A 19,164-nucleotide genomic window follows, 5' to 3' on the forward strand; every position below is an offset into this window, starting at 1 on the left:
GAAAAAAAAAAAAAAAAACCAACAAGAAGCCACTGGCCAGGGGAATTGAGGGAAATACTGCTCTGAGTGTATTCCAGTTTCCTGGCCAAGAAGGAGGGACACACAAAGGTCCTAAGAATATTTGCATGTTTAATTCATCAGGCACTTCTTTTTTTTTTTTTGAGTCAGAGCCTCTGTTACCCAGGCTGGAGTACAATGTCACAATCACCACCACTGCAGCCTTGACCTGCTGGGCTCAGGCAATCCTTCCACCTCAACCTTCCAAGTAGCTGGTACTATAGGTGTACACCACCATGCCCAGCTAATTTTTTTATTTATTGTAGAGACAAGGTCTTGCCAAGTTGCCCAGGCTGTTCTGTAACTTCTGAGCTCAGGCAATCTTCTTGCCTTAGCCTCCCAAAGTACTGAGATTACAGGCATGAGCCACCGCTCTTGGCACTTCCTTTATTTTATACTTATTGTGGAGAACAAGAAAGGTATCAGAAGCTTGGAGACAGTGTTAATACAATCTTTCAAAAAAGGAATTCTGTAAACTGTCATCCATGGTTATTCAAGGTCAGATTCTAGAATGCTCTGTCAAAGTGATTACCTGTATGCCTCAAAATAGGAAGCACTAGGAGTTTCACAATACAGGCTCATAAAGAACAGGAGACATTAGGCCAAGGGGTTCTCCACCCTATGAGATTTATCTCCCTCTTTTAACAACATTTTTTATTGTTTCTTCTACCATCCTGAACTTAAAGCCGAAGATGATATAACATACTTGTATACATTATTTATTAAAAAAAGTGTATACAGGTGTACACATAAACATGCATATATAAATACATACATATAAAATGCCCTAATAGTAATGTAAAGGAGAAGTTTAAAACTGTGATAATAAAATTTTTTCTCATGTATAAATGTTTGGATATGACCATATTAGAAGCATAAAGAATAAAGAAGCTTTTTTTTTTCTTTTTGAGTTGGAGTCTCATTCTGTGGCTGAGGTTGGAGTGCAGTGGCACACTCCAACTCAAACCTGCAGGCTCAGGCAGTCTATTTGCCTCGGCCTGGTATTATAGGTGAACCACTAGCTCGGCCCACAAAGAAGCTTTTACCAACATGTAGAATTACCAAGAATTCGGACTGCTATAAATGCAGACGGACATAGGTATAGCGTTGCTCTTGATGATGTGATTTTTAGATATGGTGAACACTTCTTGGTAAAGGACTGAACAAAACAGTGCAATCTTCCTATGAATTACTTGGAAGTTTTCTTCCTAGAAAGTTCAGCATATAGAAAGACCATGTTTAAGAATCATTTATAGACTGGGTGCAGTGACTCACGCCTATAATCCCAGCACTTTGGGAGGCTGAGGTCAGGATTGCCTGAGCCCAGGGATCAGAGAATTGCCTGAGACCAGCCTGGGCAACTTCGCGAGATCTCATCTCTACAATAAATCAAAAAATTAGCCGGATGTGGTGGCATGTGCCTGTGGTTCCAGCTACTTGGAAGGCTGAGGAAAGATCACCTGAACCTAGCAGATGGAGACTGCGGTGGCCGTGAGCGTGCCACTGCACTCCAGCCTGGGCTACAGAGTGAGACTCCAACTCAAAAAAAAAAAAAAAGAATCATTTATATTTATGTGTGAAACTGAGTTAGGAGCTAGGCACAGGTCCCATAACAGATCTTTACTGTGCAGCAAGTGTCTACTCAAATGTTGCAGAATGCCCAACTTGCCTGACCTTTGCAAGTTTTACTGATCATGACAACAAAAAAGCAACATTCCAGAGGGTAACCCTGTTCCTATGGGGCTAACAGAGTTTTCCATGGCCATGAATCCAGTGGGAAAAGCATAGATCTAGCTGGGTGCAGTATAATCCCAGCACTTAGGGAGGCAGAGGCAAGAGGATAGCCTGAGCCCAGGGATTCGAAAACAACCTAGGCAACTTGGCAAGACCTCGTTTCTACAATAAGTCAGGAAGAAGTTAGCTGGGTGTGGTCCCATGTACCTGTAGTTTCAGTTACTTGGAAGGCTGAGGCAGAAGGTTTGCCTGAACCCAGCACATCAGAGTGGGTGACAGAGTGAGGCTCCAACTCAAAAAAAAAAAAAGGAAAAGCATAGAATGGCAGCTGGCTTCCCCCAAGAAGTTATATCACTGGAGAGACCTGTCACTGGGAGGGGCATTGCTAGCAGCTTCCCTACTTCTCTACAGAGTAATATTGGAACTAGCCACTAAAATGACTAATTGGATTAGGTGTCCTTTTAAGATACTTTTCAACTCTTCTGTTTCTCAGTAATAATGTTTTTGACTCTTCCAATTGTTTGCATCTGAGTAAGAAAACAAAATTGCATTGACGAACATTAAACAACAAAGATGCTTAGTACCACTATGATTATTTTCTATGATCCTTTCCATTCTAAACCTTCTAACCCTTCTCTGAGCCCAGCTTCTTTTGCCCTCTTTCCTATGGGGAGCCCAGCAGAGCTCATAGGCCTCACCTCCACTGAGTCTTTGGAATAGTTGTTGGCCAGAGAACTGGCAGCCTTTGCCAATGTTGTTGAGCCTGTGATAGATATCTTTGTAATTTTCAGTGACTGATTTTTTCCTAGCATCATATGTGGGATACAAGGAAAGTGAATATAGGCTGTGAGAGGGTATGTGTGTTAAAGTTTTTGTTGGTATCCTGTATGATTCTCTTCTCTTAGAAGTCAACTTCTGAAAATTTAGAATTGAATTTTCACTTTTCTTACTAACACCAAGCTGTATTTTTTTAATTTAAGGCTGTTTCTGATGCTTGGAAGCTATCCTTTCAACCACAAAGATGGTCATAAATCTTTGCCTCCCTCAGTTCAGACCAAGAATTCACTGCAACAAGGTAAGTAAAACAAATACATACACATATGTGTATAAATATATGGTACAGACTTTACATGTATTTTGTCATTTTCTGCCTTGCATATGTAGACTTGCTTCAGACTTCCTGTACTTTTACCCTCATTATTTTAGGTTCCACCAGGTTTGCAGGTAAGCATGGGTCAGGCTCACTTCTCGAGTCATGCAGCACCACCATGAGGTGAGCTGTGACTCATTTTGGGCAGCATCTTCTTCATTGTGCTCTTTCCCTTGTGATCAATTTCAAGTACAAAGTCACGGCAAAGGTAGATGTACTCTTTCTCCCCACTTCTTGTTCATTTCTTTTCTTTTTTCTTCCTTTCTTTTTTCTTTTCTTTCTTTCTTTTTGGAGTTTGGGTCTCACTCTGCTACCTAGGACAGGGTGCAGTGGTACGATGATGGCTCACTGCAGCCCTGACCTCCTGTGGCTCAGGTGATCCTCTTGCCTCAGCCTCCTGGGTAGCTGGGACTACAGGTGCACTCTGCCACGCTGACGAAATTATTTATTTTTTTGTAAGGATGAAGTTTTGCTGTGTTATCCAGTCTGGTCTCAAACTCCTAGGCTCAAGCAATCCTGCCTTGGCCTTCCAAAGTGCTGGGATTATAGGTGTGTGCCATGGTGCCTGGCTCTTCTTTATTTCTAATGCTAGAAATAATGGCTTACATTTGTTATTTAAATTATTTGTTATTCATTAAGCTTCCTCCCTTTTGTGCGAAGGAGAATATCTATCCACCTCACAGAGTAGGGACTAAGGAAACACCAAAATTGAACCGATTGCCTAAGGTGTAGTTTCTGTACCCAGCATGCTATTTCAGGTTCCCAGATTGTTAGGCTGACTCCTTTAGACAAAGATATCTTAAAATTTTCTTTGGTTATAAGTTTCTACTGGTTAGTATTAGAAATATCAAAGGCAAACCGGGCTCAGTGGCTCAGCCTGTAGTCCCGCGCCTTGGGAGGCTGAGGTGAGTGGATTGCCTGAGCCCAAGACCCACCTGGGCAACTTGGTGAGACCTCATCTCTACAATAAAACAAAAAATTAGCTGGGTGTGGTAGTGTGCACCTGTACTTCCAGCTACTTGGAAGGCTGAGGCGGTAGGATCACCGGAGCCCAGCAGGTTGAAGCTGCGGTGGCTGGGAGCGGCCACTGCACTCCAGTCTGGGCGACAGAGTGAGACTCCAACTCAAAAAAAAAAAAAAAGAAACATCAAAGGCAGAATAAGATCAACTATCCCCTAGTACTTCGCTGTTTTAAATTTTCTGTCATTTTTTTGTGGTCCATGTTTTTGTGCACACATTTTTTTTTTCTGCCAAGTTTCATCATTTATACATTTACAGGCAGCTTGCTTGTTATGTCTTCCTATGAAAACTGTTAGGGTCCAAATATAAAATTAAATGTTTTGTTTTTCCCTAAATCTGCATTTTTCCATCCTCTAAAATAAACAACTAGTATATCTGCCCCCTTTTCATGGCAGTGTTATTTTGAAGGGATTTTTTTTTTGTTTGGTTGGGCAGGGTTTTGTTACTCTTTGTGTTTTGTGTTCTTTTGAGACAGGATCCTGTTATATTGCCTAGTCTGGTCTCAAGCGTTCCTCCTGCCTCAGCCTCGCAAGTAGCTGGGACCACAGGCACACTACTACTCAGTTGCTTATATTTTTAAAGTTGGGACCAGTCTAGGCAACATATCAAGACCTTGTCTCTACAAAGAAATTAACCAGGCATGGTTGTGCACTCCTGTAGTCCCAGCTCCTCATGAGACTAATGTGGAAGGATCACCTGAGCCCAGGAGGTCAAGGCTGCAGACCTCCATTGCACTCCAGCCTGGGCAATAGCGTGAGACCCTTACTCAAAAAAAAAAAAAAAAGAAAAAGAAAAATTGGGCAGTACTCTGGGACACAGCTGCCTTCAGCATTTGATCTGATCTTACATGCCTGCAAAATAACCTGAGACAATTTAGTTTAATAGAGGAAATTTTAAAATGAGGAACCTCAGACTTTCTTTAAAGAGTTTTTTAGAAGTGATGAGTTCTTGAAAACTAATTGTCTTTATTTGGATCACTGTGTCTCATATTTGTTATTAAATCTAGATATCAGCTGATGGTTATGAAGTAGAAAATCTCGTCTCTGAAGACCTCACAAAAAGGAATCGCGGCTTTAGGACAGAGTATTTTATTAAGCCACCAGTCTGTGTGACAGTTGCCTTTCCCTTTAATGTGGAAATCTGTAGGATTAACATAGACCTCACAGCTGGGGGAGGCCAGAACGTCACTGGCCTGGAAATGTACACATCATCCAGCAGAGTGTCTTGGAGTACACCCGAGTGCCAGACCCCAGGCCTAGCTGAGCCATCTGTCCTGGACAAGGAGGCATTCACCTTGGTAGGGAAGGTCTTACTGAAAAACCAGAGCCAAGTGGTGTTTAGCCACAGGGGCTTCAAGGCCAGACCACCTTTTGGCCCAACAGAAGCCACACTTCCCTCCCCTGCTGTTGTGACCCAGGAGCTCTGGAATAAAGGAGCTCTGTCCCTTAGCCACGTGGCCCATGTCAGGATCTGTATCACCCATGTGACAGGCAGTGGTATCCCGTGCATCAAGCGGTTGGAAGTGTGGGGTCAGCCAGCTAAGACCTGCTCTCAGGAGGTGATAGACAGTGTCCTGCTGGTTGCCTCAGAGAGCCTGCCTCAGGACTTGGCTCTGCAGGCCCTGGCCTTACCTATGGAAAGTGACTGTGACCCTGGGGACCAGTCTGAGGGCCAGCAGGCTCCCTCTGGCCTGCAGGAGCTGGCTGAGGTAATTCGGGATGTGCCTGAGGAGTTCCTGGATCCCATCACCCTGGAGATCATGCCTTGTCCCATGCTGTTGCCCTCAGGCAAGGTCATCGACCAGAGCACCTTGGAGAAGTGTAACCGTAGTGAAGCTGCATGGGGCCGAGTGCCCAGCGACCCTTTCACGGGGGTGGCCTTTACTCCACACTCCCAGCCCTTGCCTCACCCCTCACTGAAGGCCCGGATCGACCACTTCCTGCTTCAGCACTCCATCCCTGGCTGCCACCTGCTTGGAAGAGCACAGACTGCTTTGGCAGTGACCCCTTCTTCCATTGCTCTGCCCTCTCGAAAAAGGAAGATGGAGCAGGCCGAGCATGCCCCAGACAGTAGCCTTGATCTAAATGCTTCCTGTTTTTCTACCACAAGCCCTCTGGTCTTACCCACTACCTCAGAGCACACCGCTAAGAAAATGAAAGCCACCAGTGAGCTCAGCCTGATGCATATGGACTGTTCAACAGGTAATTCACTGTCCTATGTCCATGGCTGTTGCCTTCCCTGCATCTCCCCGGTGCCTCTTGGCACTGTTGCCCTTTGCTTTATGTTCTGCCAGCTTATGTTCCTCGGGTGGGTGCCCATGCTTCTTCCTTCTCATCTCTCATTGTGGGCCCCTCAGCTTTGTCTTTGGACCAGAGAAAATCCGGAGGCCTTGGGAGGTTGTGTTCTCCTAATCTACTCTAGGGCTTCAGTCTGCGTGTTTTGCTCTTCTGTCCAGTGATAGATCCACTGGTGGATTTGCCTTCCTCATTCTCCCTTTACGTGCCCTGGCCGGGTCAACTTTTATCCTGAACAGAGCTGCTGGGAGGAGACACCAGCCCATCAGTGCAGACCTTCTTTATAGTGACTCATGTGTCAGCAGACTCCTCTGAGTGTGGTTTCTGACCTTCCCTAAGGTGTGTTAGTGGAAGTACACTGAGGTCTTTCCTGCCTCTTACCTCTCTATGCAGTGCCATGAGCACACACAAAAAAGTGGAAGAGAACTAGGTTGGAGGCCCTCCTTTCAGGAGAGTTACTGAAGAGGAAAACCACACTGAAGAAAGCATGGCCAGTAACTGTGTGGACAAATTACAGTACTCTTTAGTATGAGATTTAAGCATTCTGGCTTTCTGCCTCTTCCCTGGGGCATTGCCAGTGATTCCTGGTGCCAGTGATGCTGCCCTCTCCTGAGGAGAGCAGCCCTGGTTCACTTGGTGGCCTCTGCAGCTGAACGTGTTCAATGTGAATGCCTCAGCATAAGCTTAAGTTTGGCTCTGAGACTGAGATAGGTCTATTTTTACCATGTTAATGAAGTAGTAGTTATCTATTGCCATATAACAAATTACTCCAAATCTTACTGGCTTAAAGCAACAACCATTCATGATCTCCTAACTTCTGTGGGTCAGGAATCCAGGCATAACTTGGCTGGGTTCTCTGCTTTTGAGTCTTTCAGGGATGCTGTCGTGTGGCTGTGGTCATGTCAAGGATTAACTGGGGAAGAATTTACTTCCAGGCTCACTTGTGATTTTTGCAGGATCAGTTCCTCGCTGAATTGTTGCACTGAGGGCCTCACTTCCTTCTAGCTGCTGGCTGGGGGTCGCCATCAGTTCCTTGCCATGTGGGCCTCTCTCTTAGGCAGTGCGCTGTGTGGCAACTGTGTGTTCTAGAGAGAGTGCACAGGGTGAAATCAGTCTTTTATAACCTAATCTTGAAAGTGATATCCCTTACTTGTGCTACATTACATTTTTTCCCCCAAAGTATGTATTAATTGTTTATTTATCAAGAGAATCTACTAACTCGCCTACATATTCATGTTTCACAGTCCAGGAACACAGGTCAGTAACACACTTCTGTGTAATTCAACCCAAAGAAATTCTTTGCTTTTTCACTGCATAAGTAATAGTCATGAGCAAATCAATTCTTTATATTTTCAAATCACTTCCCTCTCTGAAAACTCCAGCCTTTCTCACGTTTCAGAATCTTTTATTGAATCATAATTTCTGTAAATATTCGCCTGCCTTCTTTCTGGCTTCAGCCATAGCAACCTTATAGAGAACTGCAGTGACTGCTCCAACATTAGGAAGGCCACACATCTGAGGTTTTGTCAAAGCACTGGAAGTCATGGTAGTTACTGTCCTATCAGGTATGTCAGCCTCAACACCAGTGTCCTTCCTGGCTGGTGGAGAAGTGGACCTGCTCTATTCTGTTTGTTAGAAGCAAGTCCCTAAGTTCAGCCCACAAGGGGAGGGGATTCCTAAGGGCATGACTATCGGGAGATGAGGTTCACGCATCCTATACCATTGATTCCTGTTTTGGTATTGAGTATTTTTATCCAGGATTGGTGGTCGAATTTTGTTTAATATCTTTTCAGAATCAATGGAGATGATATTATGGTTTTTCGTCCTTAGATCTTTTAAAGTGATAAAGTACATTAATAGGTTTTCTAATATTGAGCCTTTCTTGCATTCCTGGAGTAAACTCCATTTAGTCATAACTCTTTTAATGTGCTGCTTGGTTCTGTTTGCTCGTGTTTTATTTAGAATGTTTTGCATTCATTAGTAAGGCTGGATTATAGTTGTGTGGATGTATTTGTGTGCCATCTTTGGTCAGGTTTTGGTATCAATTATTATTTTTTGCTCCATAAAAAGAATTTAGAAATTTTCCCTTTCTATACTCTGGAACAATTTAATAGTAGTAGAATAATCTATTTTACTTATTTGTTAGAATTCCCCAGTGCCTGGTACTTGTAGAGGGTAGCTTTTTGGCAAATTTTTTTTTTCCTTATGAAAATTATTCTCTTTAGATTTGATCATTCTTTTAATTTTCTGTCTTTCAAATGGTTGTGCAAGTAGTATGCCTACTTCCGTGTCTTTGGTTTTAAAAGTAAATTCTAGTTAACGTGACCTCCAGAAACTCCTGGAAGCTTCTGAGCTGCAGTGGGGTGGGACAAGGAAAAGGGTCCTTATTCCACTGTCTACTTGTGGAGTCCTTAGTGACGTTGGCCTTGACAGACTTGGCGACACAGGACCATGCTGACTAGTGCTCCTTCAAGGCCCTAAGCTCATGTCCTGTGTCCTGCAAACTGTAGACAAAACGTTCCACTCCCTTCTTTGAGACAGTCTTGCACATTCTGCTACCAGGCAGGTCCCTGGGGCCTTTCTTGGGCAGCTGTCCTCTACCTCCTTGGCCTTCATTCTCATTCCAGGACTTAGCATGCCAGGAGTTGAACCTCTACCAAAGGTCCCCTAGACTGTGGTGAGTGAGAGGTCTTAGTTACTCCGCTTGGTAATAACTGCTTTGCTTTACTTAGCACAAGAGAGAGAACACAAATGCCTAGAGAGTTCAGGCCCCGCAGTGTGGTGGGGACCCTAGAAGGGAGGAATTGGGGAAAGGGAAGACTAAGGCTGCTGGGAAGGGAATAACAGGCGAGGTAGGAGTCCAAAGCTGTGTGTGCCGGCCCCAGTCATTTCCTTGGCCAGCTCAGGGAGGCCTTTAGAAAGGAGGGTGCAGTTCTGCAGTTGAGCCACAAGGTGGCCCACGCCTGCCCATCCAAAAAAGCAGCAAGAGCAGAGCTCAGGCAGCCTGAAGCCTGTGAGATGGGTTCCCAGAGCATTAATCCCAGTGTCTGTCATCATAGCCCACTAATAGATGCCAGGAAGGCGTTTCATTACATTTATGTGCATCTGAAGTTGGAAGTGCCATTTTTGTAGTCCTCAAAGGGCTGTGGCTTGTTCTTCCCTTTTGTGGAACCTGTCTGGATGTTGTGGTTGCACATCTCTCGGCAGGTCCAGTGTCCCATGAGCAGAAGCTGTCACAAAGCTTGGAAGTTGCCTTGACGTCCACCCTTGGCTCCCTGCCCTCCTTCACGGCTCGGCTGACCAGGGGACAGCTCCAGCACCTTGGCACAAGAGGGAGCAGCACTTCCTGGAGGCCTGGCACTGGCTCGGGTAACATGGGCCCTGTTCATCTCCTTGGAGCCTTCAGATGGGTGGTCTGTTCTCTGTGCAGGAGGCTGGACCGTGTCTCTGAGGGCTCTGTGGACCTGCATGGCCAGGTTCCCCCTTAGTTCCAACACACAGCCTGGAGAGAGAACCTGTTCTCTTGCCTTTTCCAGGGGAAATTGAGGGGCTGCCTGTGAACTTGAACTCACAAGAAAGGCTTACTTTAGTCATCCCTTAGTAATTCTGTGGACTTAGGTTTTGGCTGTCCTCTGCTGTGTTATTTTGTAGGATCTGATGTTATTATTCTCTTCTGAAGACTGTTGTTTGTTTTTGTAATATACTTTGTCCCCCATCTGACATCTGGGGCATTTTATGTAAATGTGAAGGGAGGTTTGGAGTTGAGTATCTCATCCTGATTCCTTCCTATTCAAATTTTCACCAGTGTCTTAGAAAAGAGCAGTGGTAGCTTACTGGGCCAGTTTTTGCCTAAAATGAGCCTTGGTGCATGTTGCATGATGGACTCTTATCAGGACACAAAGTGAGAGATGCTGAATGGAATGCTGAGGCGTTTCTTGCAAGATGGAACCTGGCAGGCTTGTGGTAAGGCATACACTTGATTCCTCCGGCCTGCGCAGAGCCAGTCCCTTCTGTTGTCTGGATCCCAAGCCGTCTTCCTCTTCTGCCTCTCATTCCCCACTTCCTGTCTCTCCTGCCCACTGTGTTTATCCTGACCATTCCCAAGAATCTGCCTTGTCAAAATGACCAGCAGTTTCTTCCATACTGATGGTCACTTACCCTCCCAGCAGCACTTGATGTAGCTAATTAGCCCTTCCTTCCTGAAACACCGCCTGCCTTGGTCTTCGGCATGTCATGCTCCTTTTCTCCTGTCTTTAGTGGTCCCCTTTCACTTTCTCTTGCCAACTTCCTTCTGACCAGACTCTGACCCTAGACATTGATCTGTGTACTCTCTGTCACCCACGTGAGAACTCAGTGGTCTGGTGACTGCTCATGTTCAGCTGTAGCTCCTGCCTCTCCGTGGAGCTCAGACGCCCGACCCGCTGACTACTGTTCAGCGTCTTCTCATGGGTGTCTTGAGTTGACATCCTGACTGTACTACTCGCATCTGCCCTCCTGAGCTTCCCCTCCTCACTGCCCCCATCATCCCATCTGGGTAGAGGATAGCCTCTCCTCCCCTCTGATCAAGCCTCTAACAGGGAAGTCACCCTTGGTTTCCCTCACCTCACCCTGACGTTCTGTTCATTATTGAGTCCTGTCCATACTCCTCCAATAGACCTCAGGTTAGTCCTCTCGCTCACCTTCCCTTGGCTGCTGCCTCTCCCCCAGACTCCTCCAGGAACCTTAGCTGGTCCTCCCACCACCACTGTCCTCACAGGAGTCAAGGAGATCTTTTATGTCAGCCGATCATGCTATTCCACTTTTACAAGTCCTTCCATGGTATCCCACTAAACCCAGAGTAGAAACGAAACTCCTTTTGCCTCTGAGGTCCTGCATGCTGTAGCCCCCCTCCCCCCACATCCTCCTGTACACTCTCATCTGAAGCCATTCTCACTGTGCCTTTTCTCTTTCTTTATTGGACTAGTCCATTCTTGGTACTTGCTGTCCCTTTTACTCTGCATGGCTGGTCCCTTTTATTCTTTTTTTTTTTTTTTTTTTTTTTTGAGTTAGAGTCTCACTCTGTTGCCCAGGGTGGAGTGCACTCCAGCATTGACCTGGTGGGCTCAGGTGATCCTTCCCCTCAGCCTTCCAAGTAACCAGAACTGCAGGCATGTGCTACCACGCCCGGCTATTTTTTGATTTATTGTAGAGATGAGGTCTTGCCAAGTTGCCCAGACTAGTCTCGAACCTGTGGGTTCAGACAATCCTCTCACCTTGGCCTCCCAAAGTGCTGGGATTACAGACTTGAGCCACTGCTCCCAGCCCCCTTTTCATTCTTTTTTTTTTTTTTTTTTTGAGTTTGAGTCTCACTCTGTCGCCCAGACTCGACCTGCTGGGCTCCGGCGATCGATCCTTCCACCTCAGCCTTCCGAGTAGCTGGAACTACAGGCGCGCGCTACCACGCCCGGCTAATTTTTTGATTTTTATTGTAGAGATGAGGTCTCGCCAAGTTGCCCAGGCGGGTCTCTAACCCGCAGGCTCAGGCAATCCATTCACCTTGGCCTCCCAAAGTGCTGGGATCGCAGGCTGAGCCACCGAGCCCGGCATTTTTTTTTGAGTTGGAGTCTCACTCTGTCACCCAGACTGGAGTGCAGTGGCCGCTCCTGGCCACCGCAGCCTCGACCTGCTGGGCTCCGGCAATCCTTCCCGCCTCAGCCTTCCAAGTAGCTGGAACTGCAGGCGCACGCTACCACGCCCGGCAAATTTTTTTTTGTTTTTGATTTATTGTAGAGATGAGGTCTTGTCAAATTGCCCAGGCGGGTCTCGAACCCGCGGGCTCAGGCAATCCACTCACCTCAGCCTCCCAAGGCGCGGGATTACAGGCTAAGCTACCAAGCCCGGCTCCCCTTTTCATTCTTAAGGCTCTTCCCCCAAGAGGCCATGCTTGCCGACCCTGTCCAAAGCAAGGTTCTCTTTTGTATTCTGTTAATCACCCAAATTGCAATTATATATTTGGGTTTGCAGTCTGCCCAGGGCACAGTAGTCTTCTCTTTGGTGATTTTTGTTTTCTGTCACTGAATCTGCTCCTCAGGCTCTAAGACTCTGGGGTCCTTCGTGAAACTTCTGGCCAGTGCTGGAGAGAATTGGGGCCCTGGTATACTTCCACGATGTGGTACCAAGTGTGATTTTTAAGACTAATGGAAAATAAATTGCCATGGAGCACTCATGGGTCAGGCAGATCTCTGAAGCCTCTGGCACAGAGCCCGCAGAGGGGCACTCAGCAAATAGCATTCGGTAGCTCTTTCCTTCCTCCTTTTTCCCTCCTTCCTTCTCTTCCTTCCTCACCTCCTTCCCTTCCAAGTAGAGTTCACTTGTGAGGACAGGACCCTTTCAACTCACAGAGTCATTTTTGGCTTGTGTGTCTGTAAGAGACACCTGGTACTTGTAGGATGCTTAATGTTTGGCTCAAAGAAAACCCCGGAGGCCAGGCCACCCTCTTTCTTGGCTGTAGCCCTCAGGATGTTGAGGCAGGGGAGCACTCTAGACCACATTCCAATTCATTTTCTCTCTGTGAATACTTGGGGCGCTCAACACAGGGAGCCCGTGCCCTCCGGCTGGCTCAGGAACTGAGGTTGAGGTGCCTTTCTTTGGTACCTGATCCCTTGGTGTAGATGTGAGGTCCACTGTCACCTGTAGATTGAGCGGGTGCCATGGGAGGTGCTATGCTGGACCCTAAGGATAAACAGAGGAGAAACACAGACACGGTTCTTACCCCAGGGGCTTCCAAAGCCTGGGGGAGGAAGCAGGCTGTGTCCTGGTGGTATGAGAAGGGCTGATGGGCTCTGAAAGCACAGGAAAGGGGCACTTGGCATGACTTCCTGGAGGGGGTGTCATCTGAGCCAAGTCTCCAGATAAGGGTATGGTAAGCAGAGGCAGCAACAAGCACAAAATCACAATGTCAACAATGCAGATCTGTGCAGAAAAGAAGCGATTAGAAGTCCCTGAACCTAAAGGGTGAGACTGTATGTGAAGAAAGGCGAGGCCAGGTGGGCTGAGCCATGAATCTTGATGGTCCCAGAGGTGGAGAGCCCCTAAGAGGTGGCAAGCAGAGGCATGGGTGGTCAGGTTACACAGGCGCGTCAGGGAGGCAGCTTTGAGGACAGGTTGAGAAGACAAGCCTGGGGGAAAGTGAGGCCATGTGCTGAGTGGCCTGGGTTATGGTGATGAGTTGGGCAGAGAAGAGTGGGTTTAGGAAGCATTTCTGAAACACTTTGGTTTGAGGTGTCTTTGAGGTCCCCCTGAGGATGGTAGCTAAGAATGGAGATGTGGCTGACATGGAAGACAGGCGAGCCCAGCCCCTGCCACTCTCCAGAGGGATATGGACTGGAGGACAAAGAGCAGCTTCCTCAGGCCAAGCCCATAATGGAAGGAGGAGCCCTGAGTGCAGCAAGGGGGATGGTGGCCCTCCTCTGGGAGGCCCTGTGGAAATCATGGAAGGAGGGCAAACTTGCCCAGAGAGCCAGGCAGCACAGGAATGGATTATGGGGCTGGAAGCACGACTGCTAGTAGCAGTGAGAACCACTGTACGCCTCAGGGCTGAAGGGAAGCAGGGTCTGGCTTAGGAGGCAGGCCAGGCCCAGAAGGTGAACCGGCCCAGGAGGTGGGGCCAAGTCCAGGAGGAAGGGCCGCGTCCAGGAGGCGGGGCCGGGCCCAGGAGGCAGGTGTGCCACAGGGCAACTCAGCCCTGCCCCTCTGGTGACCTCCCTCCCTCAACCTGCCCCAGCTTGGTACAGGGACCATTTGCTGCTTTTTCCCTTTTCTTGCCGCATCTCACCTTTCTTGCAGTTGATGTTGTCAGAATGAACTGTGCCTTGCAAGGACCTTGGCAGCCTGTCTCAGGGGAAAGGGTACCTTGTTGGGAGACCAGGAGGTGGGGCCAGTCATGCCTGCTGCCCTCAGAAGCCAGCTGTCCTCTGGCATTCACGGGGCACAGAGATTTGGTCCATGGTGACAGAGGGGAAGTCTCCAGGCTCCCTGCCACCCTCCCCTCCCAGATCAGCCAGTAGTGGGCAGAGCAGGGAGGAAGCTCGGCTCTTAGACCAAGCGTGACCACACGCAGCTTTCCCTAACCCTGGCCTGTTTTCCTCCCTGATTTACCAGAGCAGCCTGGGAGTGCCCCAGGCCCCAAGTGTGCCTCCTGCAAAAGAGTGTTTTCTTCCTACTTCAAAAAGGAGCCTGTGTACCAGCTGCCCTGTGGCCACCTCCTGTGCCGACCCTGCCTGGGTGAGAAGCAGCGTTCCCTGCCCATGACATGCACAGCCTGCCAGCAGCCAGTCGTCAGCCAGGACGTGCTGCGGGTCCACTTCTGAGTGACTGTCCTCCACGGGGAAGACCCATCGCCGGAAAGAGCTGAGGAAGAGCAGGAGTGGGGCACCCCTGAGGTCTGGCCAGGCCCCAGGCCCAGTGCTGCCCTTCTTTGCCAGGGGGCTTTTCTTTATCGCCTCACAGTACAGCACATGCCAAGAGTGAGGGTGGGGGAGGGGCGCTCCACTCATGCTCATGTGGCAATAGGATAACAAAGCCATAGGTTGGCTGGGATGGCAGGGAGATGTCCCTGTCCTCCTATGCCTTGCTGTCACTTCCCCTGCTGGGGCTCAGCTCTTGCTGGAGCCAGCCCCGCCCTGGGCACGAGCACCCCTGCTGAGGGCCCCTATGTGGTCTGCATACCCCCGTCCAGCTGTGGGTGGATCACAGTCAGCTGGGGCTCGGATCTCAGAGACAGCCTCGGCCTTCGGGGTCCTCCAAAGTGGACTGTGGGGTGAGGGGTGTATGTGGAGTGCATGACTCGGGCCCCTCACTGGCAGAACACTCTGAGCCTTAATAAAGTGGTGGTTGATGTCTGCTGTGGGCTTCCTCCTGGTGGTGTGCTTGTCTGTGTCATCATACTCCCGTCCCCCACCTCTGCCCACACAAGTGGAATTGTCACAGGGCAGCCGTGAGCAGTCACTGCATCCTGTCAGGCGGTAATTTGTGTCAGCAGCCTGAAAGAACAAAACTGGAATTTTCACTTCTGTTTCTGTGTGAGGCCCAGAACCCCAGGTTTGCAGGGGGCTGTGCACAGGTAGTAAGGGCCAAGTGCCTCCCTCAGGTCAGGTGCACGCGCTCAGCTGGCTCCTGAGGCTGCTCTCTGAGGGGACCACACCTTGTCTGCATGTGGCCTGTTTTAGGAAAAATACTTGTTTATAGGCCACATTGTTTTTCAACCCAAAATTTAGCTTTTTGGAGTCCCAAAGAGAAAATATGTGTCCCTACAACTCTGCACTGAATTGCATAGACTCCAGTCACTGGAAGATGTCAGTGGGAAGAGACCTCATGCTACTCCCTGTTCCCTTCTGAGTACTTTTGGGAAGGAGCAGCCTGGGGACGCTTTACACTATGTTTTTGTTGTTGTTGTTGTTGCTGTTTTTTTGTTTTGAGTTGGAGTCTCACTCCATCGCCTAGGCTGGAGTGCAGTGGCATGCTCACAGCCACCGCAGCCCCTGCTGGACTCAGGCGATCCTTCCGCCTCAGCCTTCCAAGTAGCTGGAACCACAGGTGTCTGCCACCATGCCTGGCTAATTTTTTGATTTATTGTAGAGATGATGGGGTCTAAGTTGCCCAGGCTGATCTCAAAACTCTGAGCTCAAGCAATCCTCTCATTTCCACCTTCGAAAGTGCTGGGATTACAAGCGTGAGCCACCTCACCTAGCCTATGCTGTTTTATCTTTGAGCTCAGCCACAGGCCCTGTGGACAGGCTGCAGGCTACATACTTTTGGTCCCTTCAGGCCACCCAAGATTCCATTCCAGACCCAAGAATTTCGAGATCTGGGTCTGGAGTTAGGCTGCTTTTCTGAGAGTTCCCAGGGCCTTGGTGCTCTCTGACTGCTGGGAGCCCTTCTCTCTGGGGGACATCTTGTCCCCTAACTCCAGGAGCCTCTGGGAACTGCCAGTGTGCGGTCCTTGTCAGCGTGGCACGCCCAGACGAGGACCAGGCTGCCTGTCCTCCAGCAGCTGTGCTGGAGTGCTGCCCAGACCTCCAACAGGGCCCTGGTGGTCTGCGTTTCTAGAGACTTCTGCTCCCCTCATTGCCCTGGTGGAAAGCCAGGCTTGGGAGGCGAGGGGCAGCAGGTCCTGTCCTGGGTCCAGCTGGTGCCAACCCCATTTTTGTCTTATTTTAAAGACTGCCCCCCAAAAAGAAGTGGTCTTTTCACCACCTTTGCCAGAAGTGTGCTGAGTACCACTGAGCTCTGTTTCTGTCCCCTAGAAAATTGGAATACTGTATTCTTGCTGTCACCTAGCTCCAAGAGCAGTTTATTTCTCACCATAACCTGGGGTCAGGCACAAAGCAACTCCTCAGTAAGCACACAGAGCTGAGCTCCACTAACTGAGAAGACTTAGGACCCCAAAGGCTTGCTGTGTCCCCATTGCCCTTCAGAGACCTTCTGGCCCTTTGCCTGACCACAGGGTCTGTGGAGCACAAGTCTCTTCCCCTTCCTCTGTCATTTACCCCATGGGAGTACGCAGGCTTTTGGGGGCATGCACCACCAGGGCCGTCTGAAAGGAGACTAGGGTCATGGCTCCCCCCTGGCATTGGGAGGTGAGGGGGCCCAAGCGGCTCCAGGCTCCAGATCTCCACTTCTGAGATGCAAGGGCGAGACTGGCCATGTGCCCTATGGCTTTGGCTCTTGGCCACTCCTGGTCCTCATTCGCAGAGGTGGGGCCACGCCTGCTGTGGCCCTCTAGTCGCCCCCTCCAGCCCCTGGGCAGGCAGAAGGGAAGTCCAGCCAGAATGAGTTCTGAAGGTAGAAGTAGAGGAACCAGATGGCCAGGAAGAAGAAAAGCAGCTCTTCTGTGCTCACGGAGTATTCAGTCCCGCTGCTGCCGGGCTGCCGGGCCCTGTGGCACCTGGGCCGTGGGGCTGAGCAGGCTCTCTCGGCCTCACGCCTGCCCCGCTTCCTCCCGTAGCCCTCCAGCTTGAGGCCTCTCCACAGCTGGGCGCTTTTCCATTCCCCAGAAACGGGGCCCTCTGACGCCTTGCTTGCTGTAAATAGGTCTTGCAGACAAAGAGACCCACCCTGGAGGAGACCGCCCTGCGGCCGCAAAGCTGCTGCTCAGCCTCCCGCCTGTGGTATTGTGACGCTGGCGGCATTGTGACGCTGGGCTGGCGGCCACTGTGATGGCCACTGGGGTGGGGGGCAGCTGCTCAGGCTAGCCCCTCTTGCAGAGCGCCCATGGGCCTTCTGAGCAGTCCCTGACCCCAGAGGTGGCCCCCCTCCGCCCTCTCCCAGTGTCCCTCAGGCCTGCTGTCACCTGGCCTCTTGGCCTGCTTGCATGTGCAGGATCTTTCCTTCCAGTTCTGAGTTGGAAGGGGTGGCTGGGTTGGGATTAGGCAAAGCTGCACTGTCTGTCATAGTAGTCACCAGCCACATGTGGCTATTTAATTAAAAGTAAATGATTTTTTTTTTTTTTTGAGTTTAAGTCTCACTCCGTCGCCCAGGCTGGAGTGCTTTGGCATGCTCATGGCCACCCCAGCAGTGACCTGCTGGGCTCAGGCGATCCTTCCACCTCAGCCTTCCAAGTAGCCAGAACTACAGGCGTGCCCTGCCACGTCCTGCAATTTTTTTTGATATACTGTAGAGATGAGGTCTCGCCAAGCTGCCCAGGCTGGTCTCGAACCCGTGGGCTCAGGCAGTCCTCTCACCTTGGCCTCCCAAAGTGCTGGGATTACAGGCTTGGGCCACTGCGCCCAGTGTAAATAAAGCTTTAAACTCAGTTCATTAGCACACCATACACATTTCAAGTGTTTGTTAGTCACATGTGGCTAGTGGCTACTGGGTTTGGACCATAATCCCAAAAAACACAATCCCAAACGCCATAATCCTGAATGTTGAAATCCCAAAAGATTAAAATCCCTAAAGTCTAAACTGAAAATCGCAATCCCGAAAGGCCAAAATTAAGAAGCCGTGATGACACCTAATTTCAAATCTGTCATTATGGTTTGGGAATTCAACTAGACGTTAGGTGGGGATTTTAGACTCTAGGGATTTTGATCTTTAAGAATTTCAACCCAGCCGGGCGCGGTGGCTCATGCCTGTAATCCCAGCACTCTGTAAGGTGGAGGCAAGAGGATTGCCTGAGTCCAGGGGTTCGAGACCAGCCTGGGCAACTTGGCTAGACCTTGTATTTACAATAAATAAAAAAATTAGCCGGACATGGTGGTGCAAGCCTGTGATTCCAGCTACTTGAAAGGCTGAGGTGGAAGGATCGCTTGAGCCCAGCAGATCGAGGCTGTGGTGGCCGAGCGCACGCCACCGGACTTCAGCCTGGGCAATCAGAGTGAGACTCTGACACACACACACACACAAAAAGAATTTCAACCTTTGGAGTTATGGCATTTGGGATTGTGTCTTTCAGGGTTATGCTCTGAACTGGTATCTACTTACACTGGACAGTGTAGATAGAGACCATTTTCACCATCACAAAAAGTTCTGTTGGGCAGTGCTTGGTAAGACTGGCCTTAGGTGTTCCCCTTCCCTCTTATGAACTGTCCCCTGGTAGAGTAGGGAAGCACCCCTTCGTGGGGGTGGGAGAGCAGGACAGTGGGGTGCAGAATCAGATGGGATTGAACTTACTTGCCTTGCTTCCTCACTAGGCGGAGGCCATAGCCCCAGCCTCTACTCTGCTGTAATGCACTCCTGCCGTTGCAAAGAGGTGCCTGAAGTGGCTCTGTCTGCTGCTCTTGGAAGCCCAGAGGGCGACAAGATCTCCAGAGTGGTGTAGGCCTGAGGTGAGGACAGCAGAGGAAGAGGCAGCCTTGAGGGGTTGGCAGGTTTTTTTTGTTTTTTTTTTGTTTTGTTTTTTTGAGTTGGAGTCTCACTCTGTCGCCCAGA

The 19,164-nt window shown here is 49.3% G+C and overlaps 1 protein-coding gene across 2 annotated transcripts in view; it reads left to right on the forward strand.

Moving 5' to 3' along the window:
* UBOX5 (U-box domain containing 5) overlaps positions 1-15,137 on the forward strand; it is a 42,212-nt gene extending 27,075 nt beyond the window's left edge. Inside the window, exons 2-5 of one of the 2 annotated variants that reach the window (XM_021707533.1) lie at positions 2,772-2,866; positions 4,968-6,162; positions 9,463-9,624; positions 14,395-15,137. In XM_021707533.1, coding sequence (XP_021563208.1) covers positions 2,813-2,866; positions 4,968-6,162; positions 9,463-9,624; positions 14,395-14,603 — 1,620 coding nt within the window. In that variant the 5' untranslated portion in view covers positions 2,772-2,812 and the 3' untranslated portion in view covers positions 14,604-15,137. The remainder of the gene's footprint in view (positions 1-2,771; positions 2,867-4,967; positions 6,163-9,462; positions 9,625-14,394) is intronic. The other variant, XM_008047983.2, reaches the window with a different exon arrangement.
* Positions 15,138-19,164: the final 4,027 nt, after the last annotated feature.

Source organism: Carlito syrichta, unplaced genomic scaffold (genome assembly GCF_000164805.1).
Source record: "Carlito syrichta isolate Samal-C Ts95f unplaced genomic scaffold, Tarsius_syrichta-2.0.1 Scaffold120447, whole genome shotgun sequence".
In the NCBI taxonomy this organism is placed as follows: domain Eukaryota; kingdom Metazoa; phylum Chordata; class Mammalia; order Primates; family Tarsiidae; genus Carlito; species Carlito syrichta.